General features: G+C 36.6%; 1 protein-coding gene across 2 annotated transcripts in view; it reads left to right on the forward strand.

Moving 5' to 3' along the window:
* RASSF9 (Ras association domain family member 9) overlaps positions 1-27,358 on the forward strand; it is a 417,955-nt gene that overhangs the window by 370,987 nt on the left and 19,610 nt on the right. Inside the window, exon 2 of one of the 2 annotated variants that reach the window (XM_082419031.1) lies at positions 15,630-18,951. In XM_082419031.1, coding sequence (XP_082275157.1) covers positions 18,905-18,951 — 47 coding nt within the window. In that variant the 5' untranslated portion in view covers positions 15,630-18,904. Of the gene's footprint in view, positions 1-5,971; positions 18,952-27,358 lie in introns of those variants that run through there. The other variant, XM_082419030.1, reaches the window with a different exon arrangement.

Raw genomic sequence — 27,358 nt, forward strand, 5'->3', positions numbered from 1 at the left:
GTATAGATTAAAAATACCAGACAAGCACTGTTGGAGTACTAGGCCATATTTCAATGTCATCCTAATTCATGAAGCTAAAGAATGTCAGAAGCGAAAAGGTCCGTTATGGAATAACCAGTTTTATATTATGCTTTAATTTTACAGAGAAGGGAACACAGACCTAGATACTCTAAGGGGGTTACAAATTTCCTCCGCCTTCCTACTCTTAATTACATTGGTTCTGACTGCTCAGAGTCTAACCTCACTTCTTATCCCAGAGGAAGGTTATTCTTCAGTATCAGTCAAGCAATTTTGAGAAATTAATTTATCTTCTGTGAGTCTCTCTGTTACAGTATAGCATCCCCACAACAAGCTGGAAAGCATCCAATGAGTATTACTCACTATAAAATGGGCTTTCCTTTTGGACAGGTCTCTGTTTTTTGTCTTTTTCTCTTATATAATATCTTGCTTTGGGCATTATCAGGTTTTGTTGCTATCTTTTAGTAAACACAAATCCCTTAGCTCCTAAATCATAGACTCCTTACTCATATGATCTTTTGTCCCCCCTTCACTGTGCAATATCACCTTTTTTCCTATGTCTTCTCTGGACCTGAATTCAGATAAACGCAGTCATAAATTAGGTATCCATACTCAAACGCTTACAGACACAAGCAGGTAACATGTCCTATTTAAGTCCTGTTTAAGGGGACCATTTGCTTGACACTGAGCTTCAGATGATTTTTCTGCATGTGGGAACATAGGCCCAACACGGCAAATCTTCCAATTTTCAGTATTTTCCAGAAATTCAGATTTTTATGGAAATGTCACAATCTTTAAATGCAAATATTTACTTCAATTTTCTCTTTTGCAATACCAAGCGGACAAACTGAAATGTCTATGTGCTGAACTCAGCCTCAAGATCCACCATTCTGCTAATCCCTGGTTTAAGTCCTATTCCGATAACTTTCTACCTGTGGCTTTACACTTTAATTCTCTGGTCTCTATGATCATCTATAAAATAAAAATAATAATTACTATCTAAAAGATGGTATGCATATATCACAAAATGTGTATGTAATACATACTCAATAAATCTTAACTTGTGCATCTGATTATAAGTTACACACACTCTTTCCATTTATTCTTTTTTTATAAATTTATTTATTTTATTATTTTATTTTATTTATTTATTGTTTTTGGTTGCTTTGGGTCTTTGTTGCTGCGCGCAGGCTTTTCTCTGGTTGTGGTGAGCGGGGGCTACTCTTTGTTGTGGTGTGCGGGCTTCTCTTGGTGGCTTCTTTTGTTCCGGAGCATGGCTCTAGGCATGTGGGCTTCAGTAGTTGTGGCACATGGGCTCAGTAGTTGTGACTCACGGGCTCTAGAGCACAGGCTCAGTAGTTGTGGCCCACGGGCTTAGTTGCTCCGCAGCATGTGGGATCTTCCCGGACCAGGGCTCGAACCCATGTCCCCTGCATCGGCAGGTGGATTCTCAACCACTGCGCCACTAGGGAAGCCCTTCATTTATTCTTATTTCCCCTGACTTTCTACTTTGTATTCACATACTTTAATCTTTTAAAAGTTATTCCAGTTCTTTCCCTCTTTTGTTTTAATGGTAGTCCAATATATAACTTTTGTCCTCCTGTGGCTTGTTTTTAATTGAGTTATAATTTATATACAGTGAAAGGCATAGATTCTAAATGTAAAGGTTGATGAGTTTTGACAAAAGTCTGAACTTGTGTTATTCAAAACCCAATAAAGATGAAGATCATTTCCTTCATACCAGAAAATTTTCTCATACACATTCCCAGTAAATTTCCCTGACATCACAGGTAAACACTTAATTTTGCCTATTCTTGATCTTCATATAAAGGTAGTCAAACATTATGTACTTTTTGGTGAGTGTTAGCTCCTAGTTTGCTGTAAGTTTTTATCATGAATGTGTGCTCAGTTTTGTCAAGTACTTTCCCACATCTATTAAGATATCATATGAATTTTGCTCTTTCTTTCTATTAATGTGATGAATTATTTGTACTCATTTTTAAAAATAATAAAACAACATTTTGTTACTGGGATGAACCTTGCTATGTCTTGTCATATTATCCTTTTTATATACTGTTGTATGTGTTTTGCTAGTACTTTGTTAAGGATTTTTGCAAATCTTTTCATGAGAGATAGTGTTCTGTAGTTTTCTTTTCTTGGAGTATACTTGACTGATTTTGGTATCGGGATTATTCTGGTCTCATAAAATGAAGTGGGGAGTGATCTTCCCTCTTACATCTTCTGAAAAATTTGTATAAGATTGGTACTATTGTTTTAACTTTGGTTAGAATCTATCAGAGAAAACACTTTGGCCTGGTGAGAAATTTAAATTTTGAAATTCATTTATTTTTAAACAAATCTACTTCTATTTATATGTTCTATTTTTTTTCCCACCAGTCTAATTTTATCTAAACTAATTATGGAAGATGACATATGCTTATTTGTAAGTATTTTGATGTGGGTCTGCAAGATTCTGAGGGGGTATCACAGATTATTTAAGGCATGGATAACCAACAGTTTAAATGAACATAAATGCTAAGACCAACACTTCCCAATAATTGTCTTTCATCATGATCATTATAGGAAGTTGTCTATTAATTCTGACGTGATCCCAATACCAGTTTGAGATGCCGCCTCAGTATTTCACTGTTCTTAAATGTGTATATGCAACCCGATTGAATTTTCCTTGTTTTAGTTATTAGTCCCCTTCAATGAACTTTACTAAATTATCTAAGTTATCATCAGACTTATTCATATACCTTTATTAGTATCAATATTATTTCTTTATTATCATTTTATTGCTTGGAGGCTCTACGGCAACATTCTCTTTTTCATTGTTGATCTTGTTTGTGTTTTTCTGTTTCCTTTTTTCTTGATCAATTTTGTTAGATATTTTTCAGTTTTATTCAACTTTTCAAAACAGCAACTTTTGGCCTTAATTTTTTCCATCATTTGTTCTTTATTTTATTGATTATCAGTCTTACCATTATTATTTCCTTTTACTTACTTTTGGTTTAAATTATATTTCCTTTTCTTTCTTTTGAAGGTTAGGCTGAGGACATTAATTTCAAACCTCTTCTTTTTTTCAAATATAAATATTTAAATACATAAATTTTATCAGATCGTGGTTTTAGCTGTTTTTCACTAATTCTGATTAAGTTGTATTTTCATTACCATTCATTTAAAACATTTTCTAATTTCCTTGTGGATTTTTCTTTGATTCACAGAGTGCTGGATCCCACCTGGTGAGTTCCTGATTTTGTAGATCAGGTTGGTGTCAGAGAATCAGCGTTTCCAACGAGTTCCCAGGCGATGCTAAGGCTGCTGTTCTGAGGACCAGATGGAGGGACCACCGCTCTAGCAGTTTGGAAATCCGATTTCTTCCAGCACCTGGCTACTTCCAGAATCTCTGTTCTGCTCTCATTCTCCCAACAATTATTCTCTGCCTGGTAGGTGGAGTCAAGCCTTGTACAGCATTGCCATGTGTTTGTTTACACATATCTGGAGGGGCCACTATGCAGATTTCTGCGGCTCCTCTGTGCAGCTCCCTCATCTCTGCTCCCCTGTGCCATGGAATACAGCAGCCTCAGCAGCAACAAAATAGAATCGCTGTTTTCTTTGGCCAGCAGATTTGCTGCCTTCTTTGGAGGCTCTTCGTCCCTGTGCAGCAGTTTGAGACGTTCCCAGGCAGAAAACCAGAGTGAATGCGGGACTCGGCTCAGGAGTTATCCTTCTTTCAGGAATTACAGTTATATGCTGTGTTTTTTCCAAAGCCTGAAAAGAGTTGTTTCATATATTTTATCCTATTCTGTTGAATTTTATGTCAGGAAGATAAACCTGATATTCATTACTCTGCTGTGTCCAGAACGGGCTGTGTATATACATCATTCCTGCAATCCCTTACCCTCAAGTGAACGAAAGATGTTCTCTCAAATAGCTAGTTGCTTTTCTTTTCTTCCACTTCTCAGTTTCCACTCTCCAATTCCTGCTCCAGCTGTAAAAGACACAGCACAATATTCAGTACTTGGAACTCAACTAAAAGGGACCATCAATGAACCAGAAATAATTCTCTAAGTACCACTTCGATTGAAACAAGGTAAATGGCAACAAACAACCTGATACAAAGAAATCTGTTTTGTGATTGTTGATTCATTTTAAATTCATTCATTCAATCATTTATATTTATTGAACATTGACTTTTTGTCAAACACTGTGCTAAAGATTGGGAATTAAACAATGAGTAAGAGAGACGTAATTTTTTTTATTACAGTTTTAAGAGAGAAAGTCTGAAAGAAAAATCTCACAGTGAAAAAAAGAACATTCCAACTGCCTAGATGCCAAGAGTTCTCTTTGGTTGGTGTCTGTCTTTGTGAATTCACCATGGTTTAGGATCCAGAAAAATAATCATGTCTTAGTTCTAGATATAATCAAATCCTAGGCAACTTAATTCACGATAACTGGACTCACCGAGAGTAAAGTACTTTAATCAGAATAGCAATCTCTTAATTTATACTAAGGTCTCTAACTACCCCAGTGTCTGCTCTTACACCCTCAGACCAAGGCATTCTTTCATTTTACACAAGTCTATTATAATCAGCAATTGCTTCGTGAGAATGAAATCAGCACAAAGATTAAATGATAAGAATGGTTTCTGGCACCAGCCTCTGGTAATCTAATACTTCACCTCCACAGTAATAATAGCTAATATTTATTCAGCCATTACTTTCTCACAGCATTTCAATGTGGTACATACAATTATAATCCCTGTTTTACAAAGAGAGATACTGTGTCACAGAAAGATTGAGGACCTAGTAAGTGGTAGAGTTGGGATTCAAACACATGGAGTCTGGCTCAAGACCCCAAGTCCTCAACTGCTCTGCTACAGGGCAATACAGAGTCCAATATATCAAGATCTGATATATTGATTGATATATATCAATCAATATTTATTGATTCTTGGGATGGGCAGTACCTGTATTGAGGACACATTTCTTTCTCTCTACTTTTCTATGTTTCAGCGGCTGGCTACTGTCTCCTTGACTAAGATATTATTTGTTTAGATATGATAATGAATTCGATCAAGTTTCAGTAAAGTTTGTCAGGTAGTTTGGACCTCCTCAATCCATTATTGTTCATTTACAGGGCGATCTCAATCTGGAACACTGTGGGTCGTGTCTGCATTCAGAAATATTATATTTGGCTTCAGCATCTTAACAAATTTAATTTATTATGTGTTTAATATGGCAAGATTTCACATTAAAAAATAATCAAAGTTTCATGGATTCTCTTGAAAAACAATCATAAAACTTAGACTCGATGGACCCACGTTTCACATAGTTCCAATCTGCTAGAGCAGTCCAGGCCACTGTATTCATTAGCATCACCTGTTAACAACTTCAGGCATTTTCCTTAGCAATCCTTAATATGTAGCTTAACTTGAAGGAAAATAATTTCTGATATCATTTCATCAGATTGTATATAGCTCTAACATTACTTTTAATAGAGTTGTCTATAAATGGAGTGATGATTTATTTATTTATATTTCTTCTTTTTTTAAATTTAATTTTTGTTTGATACTGGAGTATAGTTGATTTACAATGTTGTGTTAGTTTCAGGTGTATAGCAAAGTGATTCAGTTATACATCTATCCATTCTTTTTCCCATAGAGGTTATTACAGAATTTTTTTTTTTATAAATTTATTTTATTTTTATTTATTTTTGGCTGCGTTCGGTCTTTGTTGCTGCACGCAGGCTTTCTCTAGTTGCGGGGAGTTGGGGCTACTCCTCGTTGTAGTGCACGGGCTGCTCACTGCGGTGGCTTCTCTTGTTGCGGAGCACGGGCTCTAGCCATGTGGGCTTCAGTAGTTGTGGCGCGCGGGCTCAGTAGTTGTGGCTCGTGGGTTCTAGAGCACAGGCTCAGTAGTTGTGGCACATGGGCTTAGTTGCTCGCGGCATGTGGGATCTTCCCAGACTAGGGCTCAAACCCTTGTCCCCTGCATTGGCAGGCGGATTCTTAACCGCTGCGCCACCAAGGAAGCCCTATTACAGAATATTAAGTAGAGTTTTCTGTGCTATACGGTAAGTCCTTGTTGATTACCTATCTTACATATAGTAGTGTGTATATGTTAATCCCACACTCCTAATTTATTTAAATATTCTCTTATTAAAATGTATCCAAAATATTTCTTTTTATGAGAGGCAGTCTACTGTAATTGATAAGAGCATAGCTTTGAATCTCTCCTCTGCTGCTTAGTAGCTTTGTGACCTCAAGGAATTTATTTCACTTCCGCACATTCCAGTTTCTCTTATCGGTAAAATAATGATTAAAAAAATGAGCTTATCTCACAGACTCTTAAAAGGATTAAGGAAAGTGCTAACATATAATAAGTGATTGTTACACAATTTGTTTTTCACTATTACACACATGATACAGAAGTGCACCCTTTTGGACATTTACAAATACTCCTTTAGGTTAGATTTTTAGAAGCAGAACCACTGAATCAAAGATACGTGTGCTTTAAATTTTCATAGATAGCACATTGGAAAATTATTCCCCAAACAGAGCATTTTGATTAAATACCCAAAAAGTGTATGCCCTGGAAAATACTGGGAATTACTATTTTTAAAATTTGGCTAATGTTTAAGAAGGTACTTGACTTTGTTGTTTTATTCAGCATTTCTCTGGTATCTAGTAAAAGTCTGATTACAATAATTGTTTGGGTTTCCCTGGTGGCGCAGTGGTTGAGAATCTGCCTGCCAATGCAGGGAACACGGGTTCGAGCCCTGGTCTGGGAAGATCCCACATGCCGCGGAGCAACTAGGCCCGTGAGCCACAATTACTGAGCCTGCGCGTCTGGAGCCTGTGCTCTGCAACAAGAGAGGCCACGATAGTGAGAGGCCCACGCACCGCAATCAAGAGTGGCCCCCACTTGCCGCAACTAGAGAAAGCCCTAGCACAGAAACGAAGACCCAACATAGCAATCAATCAATCAATCAATAAACCTTTAAAAAAAAATAATTGTTTAACTCTGTGTAACAGTGTGATTTATAATAAGAAATATATATTTGGTCTTTGTCCCCATTTCTGGCTCAGAGGTCCTAAAACCCTTGAATTTACTAAGTGAGAATGGTAAAGATGTCTGTCTTTTTTAACATAAACAAGGTGAATTTTGGACCCTCCTGAAGGATAGGGGGCTGGCTGCCAGGGTAACCAACCATTTGTTTTAAGGGTTGGACCTTTCAGTCTCCTGGCCTCCACCGCCTCCAGGGAGGGGAGAGGGGCTGGAGATTGAGTTCAATCGCCATGAATCATTCATTTCTATGTAAGAAAGCCTCCAGAAAATCTCAAAAGGATGAGGCTCAGAGAGCATCTGCATTGGTGGACACTTGGCAGTGCGGGGAGATTTGAGCACTCTGAGAGGGCATGGAAAGTGCGCCCTTTCCCCGTACTTTTCCCTACGCTCTCTTCTACCTGGCTGATCCTGAGTTATATCCTTTTATAATAAACCAGTCATTTCGTAAGTAAAAGTGTTTCTCTGAGCACTCTAAAAAATTAATCAAACCCAAGGAGGGGGTTGTGGGAACCTCTGATTTACAGGCTGTTCATCAAAAAAGATAGGTGACACCCTGGGTTTGTAACTGGAGGCTGAAGTGAGGGGTCAGTGGAGTCTCGTAGGACTAAACCCTTAACCTGTGGAATCCAATGCTATCTCCGGGTAGATGTGTCAGAATTGAGTTAAAATGTTAGGACAGCCAGCTGGCATCTGCCTAGAGCATGGTTTGGTGGTGGGCGGACAACTCCCCCTCCCCCATATGTTGGAACTGTGATCCGTAGACAAATACTCTGTTTAAGAATTTACCCCAAAACTTAGCAGCTAAAAACCTTTATTAACTCGGACAGTTGTGAGAGTCAAGAATCTGAGAGCAGCTTTGCTGGGCGGTTCTCTCTCAAGATCTCTCATAAGATTTCAGTCAAGCTATTGGCCAGGGCTGCAGTCTCTTAAGGGGGTGGGTGTCATCTGCTTCTGAGCTCACCCACGTGGCCACTGGCTGAAGCTTTCAGTTCATCATCGTGTGGGCCTCTCTAGAGGGCTGCTCACAACATGACTTACCCCAGAGCAAGACAGAAGATACAGCCTTTTTATAACCTAATGTTGCAAATGACACACCATCACTTCTGCCGTTATTTGTTAGAAGGAAGTCACTAAGTTGACCCTACTGCTGTTCGTTAAAAGAGTGTCACCAGACCTGTCTACACACAAGGGGGAGGTGGGATTAAGCTTTCACCTATTGAAAGGAGGAGCATCAAAGAATCTGTGGACATATTTTTAACACTTCAACACTGAGCTTCTTTAATCTTTCTGTGAATTGCCTGTTTATAAGAACGACAATTTTTTTTTTTTGAATTGTAGTTTTAAGGCTCTGTTACATGTGAAAAATCTGCAAGCTCTAAGCCACTAGATCGGAGTAGCAATAGAGTCACATTTTTAAATATATTTCTCCCATCAATCACTTGAGTAAATGCCTATATTTATCAGGAAATCTAATACCACCTCTCCCTCTTTCCTTTACTTCCTTCCTTCTTTGTAAAAACAAAGCAGTCCTGCTTACAGAGAATACTGGGAAGGAAATTTTGCAAATGTGAACAGCTTACTTGCGGTTCTAGTTTTTTAGCTGCCCTTGTTCTATTGCTCTCACAAGGTTTCAATCTCAAAAACTGGAACCACAAAGTCGGATCTGTGCCCACTGCCCTAACAAGCAAGTGCAGAAAAGGCGACTTGGAAGGTCACACATTTCTTCCTAACCTACACTAACAAACATAGCTAGAATTTGAAAACCTATGGTGGCAGTGTTTTGAAAGTTTTCCAGAATAAGTCTTCCCTCACAGGCTACAGGTTTTTCTGTAGAACCCTAGTGAGAAACATGCAACCTGCAAACTTTCTCCCAGTTGGACTTGAATCACCTTTGGCAACCTGGGTATCCTTTCAGTCCAAGATGGCACTTTTATTCACTGAGAAATTCTATAACATTAAATCTCAAGGGGAAGGTGTGCACTGAGACCCCTGAGCTTCCCAGGAGGTTCCCAGATCCAGGTGCAAACTCACCCACCTCTTCTACCAGAACACAGGGGGTATTAAAGGAGGTGGCTTTTTTCCAAGGGAAAAAAAGGTACTGGTTTGTTCTTCCCCAAGGAAAATTAGTCCAAGTTCATCTGCTTCATATTATTGGTGTCTGAGTCTACTTGGGCTGTCATAACAAAATACCATAGACTGGGCCACTTAAGCAACAGAAATTCGTTTTCTCAGAGTTCTGGAAGCTAGAAGTTCAAAATCAAAGTGTTGGTAAATTCTGTTTCTGGTGAGGACGCTCATCTTGACTCATAAACAGCTAACTTCTCTCTGTGTCCTCATGACCTTTCCTCTCTGTGCCTGCGGAGTGAGAGAGCGCTGGCGTCTCTTCCTCTTCTTATAAGGACACCAACCCTATGGGATTGGGGCCCTACTCTTATTACCTCATTTCACCTCATTTAGATGATTCCCTAAATGCCCTATGTTTGAATACTGTCACATTGGGGGTTAGAGCTTCAGTTTATTAATTTGGGGAAGACACAATTCAGTCCATAACAATTGGTACTGGTGCTTTGGATACATATGAGGCTAATATGTTCTCCACATCATAAAGAAAGGTGGCTGATAGTGGTGAATTAAAATTACATTCACAAAGTCTTTACTAAGTTTGGAAAGGAAACATTCCGAAATCTACTTAATAAAATATCTCTTAAGCATCAATTAAGGAAAATTTTTCCAAAGATTATGTAAGTGATTGTATTATAATTCTAAGCCATTATTGTTGCTAACAGTCATAAAATGGCCGTAATAATACCTAGTTCTCAGAGTTATTATGATTTTCCTCAGCTTGCCTTAATAGATTTAATTGCTTCTCTCCCATATCACCACTGTGCTTTATGCATAGTTCTATTCAAGGAACGATGCTTTATATTACAACTGCTTTTCCCATTCAACTCAAGCTCTTTGAAAACCAGAACTGTGCCTTCTCATCTTTGAATAGTAGACTTCTAATTCAGTGCCTTGCATACTCTAGGTGCCCAATAAACATTTATTGTATCAAAGAACTAATTAGCCTCAAGTCAACGTGCTTGTTAAACATGAACCAAACATAAATGGTAAGAAATACTGATCAGCAAATGTATTATTATGTTTGTATCTTTTTTAACATTAATAATTTAAATATTTTTAACCTTTGTTAAAAATCATCATTTGTCATTCCATAATATTCTCTGCAGATTACCACAGATTAATTTGAATCACTCACATAGTGCATTTCAAAGGAGAAACCAGATTTCAGGCTTTTATTTTGGCTATTAATAATATTTGAGGCAAACCCCAGAGTCTTAAACCAATAAATGATTGCCCTTTGTAACATTTTTTTAAATGCTCTGAATTGAAGAATATTCTAATTATTTCCTGTATTCAGCATACAAATGTAAACTCTTTTTTAATATTTACTGATAATATCTATAACCTAGTCAGACCTGAAGACTGACAACCAACTTAAATTTTTCACAAGTAATAATTCTAGCAGTTTCATGTGTGAGTAGTTGAGGAAGTGAGAAAAGAAGAGGTGATTCCAATTCTGTCTAGAACAATCCATCCAACAGGGTAATTTTAGCCTGAATCATACACACCCAAGTGGTAGGGCCTGCAGGGTGATGGAGCTGACTTTTATTGACCATGTGTAATGGACTTGGAACGTTATCTCTGTTACTACATTAATTTTCATGATAATCACATTAGGTATGGATTCTATCCATTTAGATTAGTTAGGAAATTATATTACATGACAAGAGTTCTCTCTCTTAGAGCTTTTGATCCTTCCCTTAAGGAAGGGAATATTGCCTGGGAGCTTTTATTACCAGTATGAACCAAGTCTTGAGCACCCACTGTTACAGTTTTCTGTTTACAGCAGTCATAAGGTGGGACAGTCATAAGATACCAACAGTCTGACACTTTACTCAGCCTCTCTCCTTTAGACATACATACCACATTCCTGAAGTATTTTTCTCCCCCATTTAGTTCATACACAGAAAGCATGTCTTTTGTCTCTATAATCTTCCAGGTAGCTCTACACTGAAAAACTATTTACCAAATGTCAAACTGTGTATGATTTAATTGTTCTTGACTCCATATCATTCTCTATTTCCACCTGTGCTGACGGGGTTAGGCGCCTACAAACTATATTTCTGAGAGGCTTTGCCAAGCTAGTGGCTTCAGTGCCTACTTTCTCTTAAGTTCTCACATTGAGAAATATGGGCAGAAGTTTGGAAAGTGGGAGGAGCTGAGAGATTTGCAAATACTGACCCAGTGCTGTTGGAGTGCACACTTCAGGGTTTTCACCTGGAATATTGTAACAGTAGTGGAAGGCTGAAGAAGTTTCTCCAACAGCTGAGAAGCCGTTGCTGGCTCACGGGTTCCAGCACAAGCACGGTAGCAGCTTCTTGGTATTCTGCTTATGTTTCTTTATTCTTTTCAACACCCTTGTAACCAATTCTCTGCATCAAATCTTGCTTGGCTTGAACGATCTAAAGTGGTGTTTAATATCCTGATTGGAAACATATGGTATCACCTTTTCTTACCCATTCCATTTCATATTTACTAAAAGAGAGTTCCAAATTTCAAAATTATTGTCTTTGACACGTTAAAATTTGAAGAGTAAATTTCTAGTAATAAGCATAACATATATCTCTATAAGACACTATTTTTTCTAGAAAACTCTGCTAGTGCTTCATGAGCACATGAAAATTCTTGTCACTGGATTAAAACTATTTTCTTTCTTTATAAACTGTGAAATAGATGTAGTTTAGGCCTGTGAGATTTGAACCCAAGTCATTTAAATGCTTGCAAATAGATTAAGCACATACAGTTATATAATTTTAAAAGAAAACTGAACTGGGAGAACTGTGTTTCAAGCCTAATACTGCATGAAGTATGGAAATTAATTTATTCTCTTTTGCACTTAGAGTCCTTGGCAGGAAAATGGGTCCTTGCATGGATGAATTCTAAGGTCCATGTTAGGCTCTATATTTTTTATTTTGTTCTATTTAAAAGTTAATTGGAAAGGTGTATCTGAGTTATTAATATAGTCAACAAGGTCTGTTCTTGGTTCTACTTCATGCTAACACATGTTTTTGAGCAAGTGCATTTATATCTGAGTCTTGTCTTCTTTATTTACATAATGAGAAATTTGAAATAGAGAGTATCTATGCTCCTTACCTACACTTAAGTCATCTTTGATTCCAGTTTGTTTTTTGTTCTGAGTAATAGTTAAATAGTCACATGGCTCTACACCTCAGTTTTCTTATTCATAAAACTAAGATAATATTTTCTCTTCTGCTGACCATAGTGGAATCAGATATCAGACATGAAAATGCTTTGCATAAAGCACCAAAACACATTATGACTCTATTATTTCATATAGCAGGTGAATGTATATTTGAGGGTGTTTATATATTCATATGCACACATTTTATTTTATTAAAGTATCTGTGTTTCATAACACTTTCTTTGAAGTTGAGCGATTTTTTTTTTTAATTTTTAATTTTTGGCTGCTTTGGGTCTTCGTTGCTGAGCATGGGCTTTCTTTGTTGCGGTGTGCAGGCTGCTTATTGCGGTGGCTTCTCTTGTTGCAGAGCACGAGCTCTAGGAACGCAGGCTCAGTAGTTGCAGCACGCGGGCTCAGTAGTTGTGGCGCACGGGCTTAGTTGCTCTGTGGCATGTGGGATCTTCCCGGACCAGGGATCGAACCCATGTCCACTGCATTGGCAGGCGGATTCTTAACCACTGTGCCACCAGGGAAGTCCCATGAAGTTGAGCAATTTCTAATAGCAGCCTTCCTTATATGGATGTCACTTTATCTCATTTAGAGTTAATAATAGCTATGGCTACCAAATGAAGAAATTTGGCCTTTTATTTAGGACACAGGTATCTGGCCAACACCCAACCAGCCAGCTATTCAAATACTGTTTAATTAATTAAAAGCTTGGAGCCACCTATTGAAGCTGGATGACTAATTAGACATGATTATGTAAATCCTACAAAAGCTTAGACGGCCATTCTAAAGTTCTTTTTGGAGAATCAAAAGATTATTGCCAGTAAAAGAATCCTAGAGATGAAACGGGATCTCTGCTTCTGGGCTTTTCCTAAACCATTCAAAATAGTTATCTCTTCCTTGCTCAAAACTTTTAGAGAGGTTATTTCATAACCCATGACACCTACATTCATTATTTAAAAGATTCTGTGAGAAAAAAATACATCTGTTCCACTCTTTAGACATGTTTTCTATTTCCATGAGCAACCTTAAGATAGGAAAGAACTTCAGAAGATAGACACTCATTGGAATAATAATAATAGCTCTGGAATTCAGTTTAACCGTATCCTCCACTAACTTTTTTGAGATTTTCTACCTTTTGCTATAAACAGCTCTGTTCTACATGGTGCCCTTTTGCCACATCTTGATTGTCCAAAGATTCTCATTCAAGTTTGGATTCCACTCTTCTGGCCAGTTTTAATTATTTCTGAGTTCTTTGTTGTCCAAACAAAACAGGTTCTCTATCTTACTCTTTTCCCCTTAATTGAAAATGGGGTTTTCAGTAAATCAGATAAACTGATTGATTATAACAAGCTGTGTAGTATGTTATTTCCTCACAGATTACCATATGAGTGGTGACAAACTGGCTCAGAGTCAAGTACCTGTGTGTAATCCAAGATCTAGAACCTCAGCTCTGCTATTTTTTTCATGCAGGCCCTGGGGAAAACTGGCTCTTACCAGCACAGATGTGTATGATAATTACACCAGTAAGCCATTTTAATCATTAAAATGTGAAGAGTAAATTTGTAGTAATAAGAATACAACACATCTGTACCAGACAGTATTTTTTTTTTAAAAGTTAAAATCCTCCTAAACTTACGTCTAATGAAAAATGAGAATGCATTATTATTATCAGAAATCTGAGGCTCAGACACATTAAGTAATTTATCCAAGATCTTTACTAGGAAGTGGCTAGGATCTTTACTATGACGTAGATCTCTGTGGATACAAAACTCATGCCCTTAACCCCTATAGTTATATCTGCTACCCTTTTAGTGAAGTCATATGTGCTAAAGCTTAAAGTCAGAAAAGTTCATATAATAAAAAGTCTTGAGTGTGGTCACTAGAAGTGAGGATGGGGTTGGGGGGAGGGGGAATTGGAGGTAGGCGGTACAAACTTCCAGTTACAAGATAAATAAGTACTAGGAATGTAATGAACAACATGATGACTATAGTTAACACAGGTATATAATGTATATTAACGTAAAGAGAGTAAATTCTGACTTCTCATCACAAGAAAAAAAATTTTTTTTTTCTTTTTTTCTTTCTCTTTTTATTGTATCCATGAGATAATGGATGCTGGCTAAACCTATTGCAGCAATCATTTCACAATATATGTAAGTCATTATGCTGTACACTGTAAACTTATACAGTGATGTATGTCAATTATATCTCAATAACACTGGAAAAATTCAATTTAAAAAAGATTTCCTAGGGAATTCCCTGGCAGTCCAGTGGTTAGGACTCCGCACGCTTCCACTGCAGGGAGTATGGGTTTGATCTCTGGTCGGGGAAATAAGATCCCACATGCTGCGTAGTGCAGCAAAAATAAAAAAAAAAACAAAAAAAAACTTCCTAATATGAAGAGAGGCTATGAATGAACTAGACAAAAAATTGATACATTTGTCTGTTATACCTCCTTCAAAAACAGGGCTTTCTATCAGAATACATGTTTTAACACTGTTTAGCTTCTGATAACACCTCAACCACAGAGTAAATAATGTTCATTTGATTGAGGAGAATATTCATTCATTCTTTTATTATCAAGTATAATGTACCATCTTCCCTGTTGATTTTTCATGTTAATTTAAATATGTAAGGAAATATACCTTTTCTATTTATTTTGGCTGAGCTGTATACTTAGAGATGATTGAAAGAACATTCTATTTTCTGCCATCAAAACACATTTTACACATAGGGAAAGATAGGGATTGTATAGATAAGTAACCATCTTTCTTCTATGAAGATTTCCTGTTGGTTCAGAAAAGGACAGATACATGCTCAGAGTTTTTCAAAGTATAATTTTCAAAAAACTGCAGTTATGAATCTCATACAAATATATAGTGGGCAAGTGTCAAAGATTGACTTATTAATGAGGAATTCAGCAGAATTGTAAAACTGGCCCAAAAGAGGATAGGGAAGACTGCTATATATAGTTAGTGAATTAAAGACAGAAGGCTGAAATAAAATTAAGTTAGATGTAAAGTTGGTTGATGTCCTACAGCACAATAAAACTATAACCTTTTGAGTTATCTTTCTACTTGCATCTTTCCTTTTTTTTAAAACACAACTTAAACCTTAATTTCACAGAGTCTGGGCCTAATCAGTAGTAAATAGTAAGTTTAAAAAATTGCATTCTGGAAGCAACCTAAGTGTCCATCATCGGATGAATGGATAAAGAAGATGTGGCACATATATACAATGGAATATTACTCAGCCATAAAAAGAAATGAAATGGAGGTATTTGTAATGAGGTGGATGGAATTAGAGTCTGTCATACAGAGTGAAGTAAGTCAGAAAGAGAAAAACAAATACAGTATGCTAACACATATATATGGAATCTAAGGAAAAAAAAAATGTCATGAAGAACCTAGTGGCAAGATGGGAATAAAGACACAGACCTACTAAAGAATGGACTTGAGGATATGGGGAGGGGGAGGGGTGAGATGTGACAGGGTGAGAGAGTGGCATGGACATATATACACTACCAAATGTAAAATAGATAGCTAGTGGGAAGCAGCCACATAGCACAGGGAGATCAGCTCGGTGCTTTGTGACCACCTAGAGGGGTGGGATGGGGAGGGTGGGAGGGAGGGAGATGCGGGAGGGAGGAGATATGGGAACGTGTGTATATGTGTAGCTGATTTACTTTGTTATAAAGCAGAAACTAACACACCACTGTGAAGCAATTATACTTCAATAAAGATGTTTAAAAAAAAAAAATTGCATTCTGCCAGGGGACTGGATTATCTTTGGGAAGAACTATTAGACAAGGCTCCATTATATCACTGGAAGGACATGCAGTCATTAGTTTGCCTTATTTTCACTTTGAGATAATTTTTTATCTACTTTCTACCCTGTAAAGAAAAATAGCCAGTTCCTTGTCTAATACTATGTGTCAACACTACTCTGACCATCATACTGACAGAACTGAGAATCATCATTTTAAAAATCAGGCAATTTGGTAGATGCAAAATAAAATCTCATTTCAATTTTCCTATACAATATCTGGTTACTAGTTTTTTTTTAAACATGGTTTTGTTATTTTCTTTTCAAATTGTTATTTGCTTACTTTTCTATTTAGATGTTAGTGCCCATGTTTTTGATTCCTTTCAGCTTTTAATATCTGAGGGATATTTAATTCTTACACATCAAAGAGCTTGTCATAAACAGTATTAATAGAATATTTTATGTGAGGGATAATAACATCTTAAATGAGGTTCATTTGTGCTAACTTGAAACTCAATGTAAGATTATGCTAATAAAGAAGTAATGTTGTTTCCCCTTGTTCCATTAAACTCTTCTATTAAAAATTGCTTTATATGAAAACTACATATACAAATAATGTTAATAAGGGTGGAGAACTGAAACTACAGGAAATGCAGGGATATTTGTAAATGCAACATTCTTTGCAAATTGGCTGCAGCCATCATATTAATAAGCAAGCAGTATAGCTTTAGGGGATTCTATTTTGAACAACTTAGAGTAACTGGGCAAGTTTCCATGATAGTTTAAATCATTTTTTGTGATGTGCTTGTAAAATAAAGTCAAGAACTGAAACTGAAGTACACCCAATATGGTTTTATTTATGTTGCATGTAAAGTGTGTATGTGTATATGTGATATATATATATATACACACATACATGTATATATGTATATATATATAAACATATAAAACAAAATATGTCATTACTACTTACGACTTTCAGTATTTTAAAGGTTTTCTCTGGTACCACTACCACAGATCCATTTAAAAGATGACTGTATTTAAAAAAAAAATTATCCTATCTTCCAGGAGTAGAAAAAAGGTAACTGAATTAAAGCATTGGCTATTGTAATAAATTGGCTAATTTATAACAGTTAGGGATATATATATATATGGCTTATATATAATATTTATGTACAATTACAAACAATAAACAAATTTTAGATAATAAGGTTATATAAAATACATATATGTGTATACAGTATAGAGGACTAGAGAAGAATTATGCTAGTAAATTTTGGGAAAATGATTTCTTTGAGCTCTGTATAATTCTGCATAAATCAGGACATATAAAAATTATAGAAACCTTTGAGATCACTTTTTTTGCTTGCTTTTGTTGGTGCTCCCAAAGAAAGTCTGAGCCTTTTGTGTTTCTAGTGGTCCAGAGATCCCTTAGCCTGAAGTGGTATTCAGAGTGAAGCCACAGTTTCTTTTCCCTCCCTCCCTCTGCTACGGAAGCCCAAGATTAGAAGCGCGGCAGGGCTGGGGGCGGGCAGGAGTTGGGGCGGAGGGGCGGAGGGCAGAAGAGAGGGGAGTCGGAAACGGAATCCTAGAAAAAATGTCTTGGGAAGTTTCCGCAGGGCCTCGCCCCTGGTCAGCGCTTTCCCACGGCGTCGCGGTGCAGGGGAGCTCCTCCCGCGCTGCTCGCTGCCGCCCGCATCCGCGTGCGCTCGCCCAGCTCTGCCGGGGCTGCCGTGGGCCAGGGTTCGAGCTCACGTGAGACTAGGTGATGTCAGCCAGCCCCTCGACCTGCACTGCACACTTCAGTTCCCTGAGTCCGCCCTTTCTCAATTTACTACTCGAGGGGCGAGAGCAAACAGTTGGCTCTTCTTTCAAACTCCCGTGGTCTAAAAGGGCCAGTAAGTGCCAAAGATGGGGCGGGGGTGGGACCCCAAACCCTGGCTGGTTCCTGGGCCAGTGCTGTGATCATTCAGCCCTGGAGCCCTTTGGTCCTTCAGGTCCTCCAACTTTTGGAAGATGACCTTGAAGAGTGGAGGGACGGAGTTGGGGGAAACTCGGGGGCTCAGATCCCTCAGGGGTCTGTGAGCCCCCCCCCTTGATCCAGCCTCCAGCTTCGCTCCTCGATGTATGTTACAGCACTGACACCCCGGGCGGGGGAGTTTTGTGTCGAACCGCTGGGCAAAGACTTCTTGGCCCTCACTCCTGCTTGCCTCGGTCAGATTACTTTTCACAGACTGGAGCTGGATGGGAGGTGGGGGTATTTACTTTTAAATCTTTTATGTGTGTTCACTTCACCCTGTGTGGTTGGGCGTGGAGAGCGGGAGAGGGGGGTTTCCAAAGCGAGTGAAATTCCCATTCCGTGGGTATTGCCATGCCTGTGGGGTGGCAGCTCTTTTAGCAAGTCTGCAAATAACTATAGAACACAATAGAGTCCTCCTCCCTTCCTCTCGCTCTCTCTCTCTCTCTCTCTTTTTTTTTTCTTTTCCTTTTCCTGCCTCCAAACGCCTTCTTCGAGGCTGAAGCTGGGCAGGTCTCCAAAGGTGCAGCAGCCCAGCAATCCCGCAGTTCAAAGTTAAGCAACAGTTGCACAACTTCCAGCAGCTCCCTTCAGGCGGCTGCTAATGAGCAGAAAGCCAGGAGCATCTGAGGAGGTGAAGAGGAAGCTTCCAGGTCTCTTCCCTTCACCCTAGAAATCCAGATATCCCCCCATCCCCACCCCCATCCCCAGAGAACTTTGAGATACTGTCCTTGCTGTTCGCTGGCCTGGCGGACCATGGCTCCCTTTGGAAGAAACTTGCTAAAGACTCGGCATAAAAACAGGTAAAGTCCAGCGTGTGTGTATTCGGGAGCTTCTGTTGTGAAAGTATGTGTGTTGTTGCAGTTAGATTCTGATGAAAATTGCTCCTGGGGAACAAAGCTCTAGGGAGTTAGGGCTAGTATGTACACTCAACTGGTGAGGATATTGTTCCAGTAACAGTGATTGCAGTGACCAGTTCAAGGATGTCTGAAAATAAAGGATGATTATTTTGACTCCTTTTTTCTCCCTTTGGCCACTTCTGGTTTCCACCACTAGCACACCCTCTTCGTGTTTGTTGCCTTGCCTGTTTGAGAGTACTGGGATGGCAAGTTTTATTTTGCTTTAGACAGAATTTTAGTATATTATAGGAAGAGTTGACATTTTGATGAAGATATAACTAGAATTTATTAGCCACTAATTAGAACAGAAAAACAGAGCTGCTGATACAATCCGGAAACAATGCCTTGCCTCCCTTTTTGAGTGGGGCATTCCTAAAACCTGGAAAGTTCCCAAAGTGAAAATACTCTGTAGAGAAACTTTTTGTGAACTCATTCTTTCAAAAATCTTTGAGAAATTTAGGTAATTTTAGGCACTAAAAAAAGGATTCAAACAGCTGTCCTTCTTAATCCTTATTATTACTATTTTACTTTGATTTGATTTGCTGTTTTCAAGCCGGCAATGCCCATTGTATAAATAAACATATTTCACACACACACACAGATTTTTCTTGAGTCAGTATGTGTGTATCAGTCCTATTAAATATTTTATTAACTCAAGCGCTACATTTTTATGCCTAAAAAAATGTGAGGATAATTGTAGACACGGGCTTTACTTTTTAAACATATTTATTTTGGCATAAGGGCTTTGCCACAACTCTTCTCTCAATCACACCTGTTTGTACTTGTCATAATTTACTTAGCGTCAATTTAAAAGCATACAATTACATGGTAGGAAATGATACAATTATTTTAGAGGGTCTGCATGACAATATAGTGGTACAACTTTAAAGTAAATCTCCAGACTTTATTTTGGGCATGAATGTCTACTTGAAAAATTCTGTTATTACCTCATTCCAAAGTCTTTATGATTTAGTTGACTAGCTTAAGAAACGAAAGCAGCAATAATCAATACTATCAAACTTTCTAAACCTGTTTTATTTTCTAATAATTTGATATGCCACAAATATGGTATTTATGATAATTAATGAAACTGTGTGTATGTTAAAATAAAGAAATATGTCTGGGTAGTATTAAAAATATGGTAGTGATAGTTATCAAAAATAGGCTTGTGTTTTCGTAGTGTCGATGCATTAAAAAATATTTCCGACAACTCCCCTTACCAAAAGAAAATCCTTCCTACTTTTTAAAGGATTTTTCAGTAGCATCATTTTTGAAGTGTGTTTGTTTAAATGCTGTAAAAATATATAAAAAATTACTTCAGGAAAGTTTATGGTATTACAAAACATGTTATGTTTTTGGCATAGTGATCTTTCTGAATACTATCCCTGTAGTTCAGAGTTGTGTATTTATGTGTGTGTGTGTGTGTGTGTGTGTGTTAACTAATTAAAGAATTCTGTCATTGGTACGCCAAATAACAGTGCAATAAAACTGCATGCACCCCTGTAAGTTTCCCTCACATGGCCACTTTTGTTGCCTTAATTTGCCACTGCAAAATCTACTCTACCCATAAAACTAGCTTTCGTTCAGGGAGGTGAGTATACAAACATTTTTTAATATTTTTTCTATGCAAAATTAGGAAAAAGTGGAAGGAAACAATAAAAGATGGGGAACGTAATAGTATTTTAAGTTGCTCTGAGAAAATGGAATGGTGCTTCCTGAAGGTGATGCTTTTTTATGAACATGTGTTTTGGCAAAAGTGGTAATAGTGAGGCTGTGCATGAGTTGCTGTAATAACTGAGTGCCTCCCTTTAAAGATTTGTAGTTTTCCAATCCTTAAGGTACGCTTAAACCACAGGGGTGGCTAGGGACATAAAAATATGGGTATTTCAAACTAAGCAGTAAATAAGCCACATGGTGTGTTGAAATAGAATTAATGTATCTTTGTTTCTTTCAAGGTTAAGTTTTGATATAGATGAGATATTTTTGTTTTGTCTGTTTTGTTTTTTCACCTTCACAAAGGTGAAACTACAGATGAAACTCAGTTACATGATTAAGTTTATCAATTTCATTTCCTGGGCTCCATAATGATTTAAATAATTCCACTACAAAATATAGAAACCAAATAACTTTCCTTAAATGACAAGTGATTCATCCTTTGATAGATTCATTCTTCGATTGATGATAAAACAGTTATCTGATAACAGCCAATGCATTCTTCAAATATATGGTATAAAATTCCTTGTAGAATGTAAAGGAAAAATTTGAGCAATATTTTTGTATACATTGTGATATAACATTTATACAGTTAAAAGAACAACTTGAACATAATTGTATCTTTGTCAGCAGGAAAAAAATGAGGATTTTTCGAGGGAATATTAGGATTTTTTTTTTTTTTTAACATCTTTATTGAAGTATAATTGCCTTACAATGATGTGTTAGCTTCTGCTTTATAACAAAGTGAATCAGTTATACATAGGAATATTAGGATTTTGAGATCATAAAATTTTGAGAAAGTTTATTGAACTTTTCTGCATCCTGTTCTGTCTTTTCAGTTTTGTTCACTCTTAGAATATTTAATCACCCAAGATTGAACCTCCTAAGTACCTCTGTAAATAGTCTCATAATACATGGATATTTGAGAGTTTTAGAGACAGATGGAAAACAAATGAAACTTCAAAGTATGAGGCATAAAAAGCTTTTAGAAAACACACACTGTAAAGGTTAAAGAGGGCAGGGCCATGTCTGTCTAGTCCCCATTGTGTTCTAATTCCCAGGACAGTGCCTGGTATGTGATGGACGTATATAATACAGTTGTTTATATAATTTTATAAACTAAAATTATAATTTGTACTCAAATAAAAAACACAGTAATCATTTTATTCTCTAGTCATCATCTGAGATCAGCTGGTATTATATAAAAGTGAATACTTTATAAAGGATTGGTTGATATTTGATAAAATCCAAAAACCAGGGAGATGGACAAATAATTATATGGTTTTGGACACCAAGCTAATCCTACCCTACCAGAAAATATTTTCTAAATGTTAAGAATCATTCGATTTAAAAATCTGGAAAACAGTCCTCAGGAAATCTGAAAATAATACTTGATCACAAAATGATTTTATTTGGACACACAAACATTTTATGCTTTTCATTTCTTTTTTTAAAATTATTATTGGGGTATAGTTGTTTTACAATGTTGTGTTAGTTTCTACTGTACAGCGAAGTGGAGTTCCCTGTGCTATACAGCAGGTTCTTATTAGTTATCTATTTTATACATATTAGTGTATATATGTCAATCCCAATCTCCCAATTCATCCCATCCACCCCCGCCCTGATGCTTTTCGTTTCTAACTTTCATGCAAATAAAAGAAATGGAGCCAATCTAAAATCTTTATGCTTACAGTCAGAATTATTTTTTTAAAGTTTTCTAATTGTCATAACATTTAATAGGAAGAGAACAATTTTCAGAAGACCTTTTGGTCTCAGGAGATGGATTGTTTACTTTGGTTCCATAATAATAAAATGTTCTGTGACTGAATCCCAAAGATTGATAACTACCTTCTTAAGCAACTTTTTGTTCACATGAAGAATAAAAAGGTTGGAGAGTCTAGATATTTTCTTTTCAATAAGCTATTCAAGTTTCTGAAAATATTTTCTAAAAGTCACTAGGTGGCTTTTGTTTCTCATAGAAAACCCAAAGAAGCAAATAATGAAGCATGAATTTACTTGACATTCGTATGGTCATTCAACAATTGAATTTAGATTATTAACATATTCAAGTATTCACATAAGTTCCATCTGTAGGTTCTATTTTCAAAACAATGATTGCTACAAAAGCTAATGCTTCTAAATAGCAATCAGCAACATTTTTTAAAGTAAGTTCAGAAAAGTGGAATGTCACTTTAAAGATTTTGGGGATACTTGGTTGTGAGTTATGATTCCTTGGTGTTTTAATTAATAAAATTTGAGGGCAGAAAGTTGGTTGGACTTTTTACCAAACCTTGCTAGGAGCAAAAAATTGCCAGAGTAAAGCAGTATTTCATATGTTTGTTGGAAATATAAAATTAGAATTGTTCTTTCAGGTGATTCATTGATAATAACAATGAATATGAAAGGATCTAATTTAGTGAATAAGGCCTTATAATTATTGTTAGGTACCATTCAGTCAGCTCTTGGCTTTCTTTTGGCTTTTCCTATACCTAGATCACAAGTGATAACAAGCATTGTCCTAATATCAACTTGAAATCAAAAAAGTCTCCAAAAAATATATTTGTAATAAAATTATTAGAAGTAAATAACACAGCTCTATTGTTGTATAATTGACACATAAAATCTGCATTAAAATTTGCTTTTGAATGAATTAGAAAATATCTAACCAAGTTTTTTAAAACCAGGTGCCTCATATTGCTCTCTTAAGCACCTCATGCCACAGTTACTTCATCAGAAGGAAGAATTGAGTTTTGTGGTCATGGTAGAAGTTGCTGGCAAGCTGGATGTTTTCTTTTTGTAATTAGAAGTATGGTAATTTAGGAATTCTGCAGAACAGGAAATTATCTTGTACTGTTTTGTCTAACCTCCAATAAATATTTGAAAGGGCCCTGAAATTGGCTTGAGAAATGCTGGATATTTGAGTACATACATCTTTTTAGTTCCCAGGTGTTCCTGAAAGAGATTTCCCCTGATGATACCTAGTAACTTAAGTAGTTATTACTTGACAGCAGACAGCGCATTAGGAACAATGATTGGAATGCTCTATCCCTGGCAAAAATATCCTGAGAGCAGTGGCAGCGGTGAAACTGAGCTCTAGGTTAGATCTTGAATTGTTACTCAAAAAAACTATAACCCAACTTAAAATCCACTACATACGATGTTTTATTATGTACCGTATCAATTAGTGAAGCATGTCAAGGTGAAAATCTTAAGGATTTTAAAAAAGTTTTTAAAAGTTTATAGCTGGTTAACAATTTTATTTACATAGCCTCTTTATTAGCTGGACTGTATAACTTCGAAAGTTTTGATGTTATTTGATTGGTATGTAGTTTGGGAGATCTGATAATGGCTCTAGGTAATTCACAAAAGTATGGCTCTCTTCTTTTGATTTTAGTTCTAAAAATGAAAGTAGGAGTATGAGTTTACCTCTTCCAGGTGAATGTGTTTTCCAGTCCTTGACAAGAGATCTCTTTGTCCCTAGCATATTGGCTTTCTAAAATAAGGCAACATGCCATCTGCACCGAGTACATGTGAAAGGAAAAAGTTCAGCATACTTCTGTGTGCCAATGTTCTTTCATGTATACTTGCTTAGGAGTTTTAAAATACACCCCTTTGGCAAAACACACATAACACATACAACATTGATTTCTTAAGAGTCAATTTGGTTTTTTAAAATAGATTGTGATTCAATTATTGTGGAGCCTGTTGTAAGGCTACACCTTCTAGAGAAAGTTTGCATATCTGTTGATAGTAATTTAAAGTGATTAGTAATGTGAATGGTCACCCGAAGGCAAAGTAACTACTTATATGAATGGAATAGAGCCTTGGGGAGACATTTAGCGTTGGCAGTGATAAGAAAAATATTTCAAGAATAAAAATGAGCAATGGGTATTAAATATGCTGACAAACAAGGCAAATTATTCTCAGAGGTTTATATCTGCAGGCTAGAATGCCCTCTGTTTTTATAAGTAAAGGGACTTAAGATATCTATAAAAAAATTGAGTATACACTCAGTGAGATCAGGGACCTCATCTATCTTGTTTCTTTCTAGATAAACAGTGAGTAGGTGCTCAATAAATATTTGTTGATTGAATAAATGAATTCAATATATACTCTCCAAATACAGCTGGTCCCCATAAAGCACTTGTGTCAGAGTAGTAAATCAGTACGTTTGTGGTGAATGGATTCATGGGTAAGTTAAAGAATGAATCCATAAATTCAAGGTTGATCTCTCATCATCCCTGCTTCTAGGCTTAACTCCTTGCTTTCAAATGGTTAAGGGCCATATTTGAGAAATAGATGCTGTCAGAGACTTTACTGGAGTTCTGGTAGAGAACAAACCAAGGTGCAGGGTAACTCATTCTTCTCTAGGGATGCTCTCACTTCCTTTCATGCTCCTTGAATGCAACCATGTATGTATGTGAGTGAGGTTTGGTGGATGATGGTAGTTGGCTACTATAGACCGCACGGTTGAATGTGGAACATTTCCTCCTCCTTTGGAGGTAAAAGGGAAATACAATTGGGGAAATACTTATTTTCTCACACGAAAGGAGGATTTATGCTCTTTCTATAAGATAATTACAGTTATAAGACAAAGGGAAAATGCTAGAAACAGGCAGAAAATTATCTTAGTTAAGAACTCCAGCTCTTTAGTCACCTAGACTTTCGGTCATATCTCAGATTTGCCATTACTAGTTGTATGCACTGGGGCAAATATTTCATCTTTCTAATATGACAATAACAATAATAACAAGCAAAGGCAAATTTAAGTTTGACAATTGAAGGGGTTGCTCTTTAAGTTGCTCTTTAAAGTTCTGATTAATAATATCACTAAGGTCGTTATGGGGCCTCGGAATGTGACTATGCAAATGAGGAAGCCCTTATGCTTAAACTTCATTAGCTTCAGGGTAAATCCACCTCTGCTAATACTTCTTATAACACTTACTATGTGCACTGGTCTAAGTAATTTACATAATACTTAAAATTACACTCTGAAGAAGGTACTAGTATTTCCCCTATTTCACATGTAAGCCAATTAAGACCCAGAGCAGTGCCACAGTTAATAAGTGGCAGAGACAGAATTCGAATCCATGCTCTTAACCATTACTCTGTATGGCCTATTTAGTATTTAGTTTTCTCATCTCTAAAATAGAGTTAATCCTAAACCATCAAGAATTTGGATTAAATCTGATTATATATAAAAATTTAGCACGGTGCTAGGACATAATAAAAGCTCAGTAAATATTCACTCCTTGTTCAGGCCTCTTGGATTAAATATGTTATGAAGTATATCTAAGTTTTTAACACCTAAACATGACATTAGGGGCTTCAAAATCTCAACCTTGACTCACTAGAACATCTGTTCTCTTTTCCTGATCATCACTGATCTCTTTTCCTCCCTAGATACAGAGAGATACATTATAAATTACTGACTATAATTAGAAGTGAGTCTATAAATGTTGTGCAATACTATCCTTGGATCTTGATGAAATATTTCAACTCTGACAGCTTTTATGTTTAATCCTCACACCACATCTGAGCAAAATTATGAGACTATTAATGATTTTGCAATGCATAGCGTAGTTTAAGAGACAGTTCCTTATGTGTCTTTGTGGACTTTTGATAAGAACAAAGGATACATAATTTGAATATTTTAGTGTTATCTTTGTCTAATAATATGAAAGATTGAATTGGGTACTTAAGGTCCCTTTCATCTCTAAGCTTCTGTGGTTTTAAAATTCCCTCTGCAGAGTAGAATTTAATTCTCGTCCTGCTTTTTTTCAAGAAAACTTTTTTAAAAATAGAATTGAAAGAAGTATTTTTTTTGTAATTTTATTTTACCTAAACATGATGCATTGCCACATAACCTCCACCAGGAAAGGTACCATTACGGTAAAAGTCAAATGTGTTTATTTCCAATTATAAAGAGATACGATTAGTTTATAAATTATAATATCTAAGAATTATTGCATGTTTGCTAAGCACAATTTTAAGTTTAGTAATACAAATATAAGAATGTTAGGAGTAGCTATCTTTTTATTTTATTTCTTTAGGACTGGTAAACTCTGTGTTTTGTATTATACCAAACATGCAAAGACACCACCTCATTCCTAAGGGATTAAACTCCTAATTGAGAAAAGAGCACTATAGTTTAGTATCTCATGCATGAAATTTAAAAAAAAAATCACTCTTCCATGGGAAACTATCGTTGACAGGGTAAATAAAGTTATCTTTATAATACAATTTATAAAATGAAAGTATAATCTCTTAGGAAGGCTGTTCCTCTATAGAGTAGGTGCTCACTAAATGTTTTTGATTGACTCTAAGTAGAAGTATATAAGAGAGAAGTGAGTGGAGATAAAGAAAAATAAATGGAGCATCATCACATTAGATAGTGTTTATGAAACTTCCACAGTTAGGTGACAGGCTTGGACAAGAGAAGGGAACACAACAAGGTGTACAGAAAGATGTAGGAGGGGCTGAAGCACACAAAGCTAAGAATGATTCAGGATAATCAAAAGAAAAGAATTCAGGAAGCAGGCAGTAATATGGTCAGTTTGGTGAGAATCCAGAATCTTGCTTGGTTGGTGAAAACAGT

The sequence above is a fragment of the Balaenoptera physalus genome (genome assembly GCF_965194825.1).
Source record: "Balaenoptera physalus genome assembly, chromosome: 13".
Classification (NCBI taxonomy): Eukaryota; Metazoa; Chordata; class Mammalia; order Artiodactyla; family Balaenopteridae; genus Balaenoptera; species Balaenoptera physalus.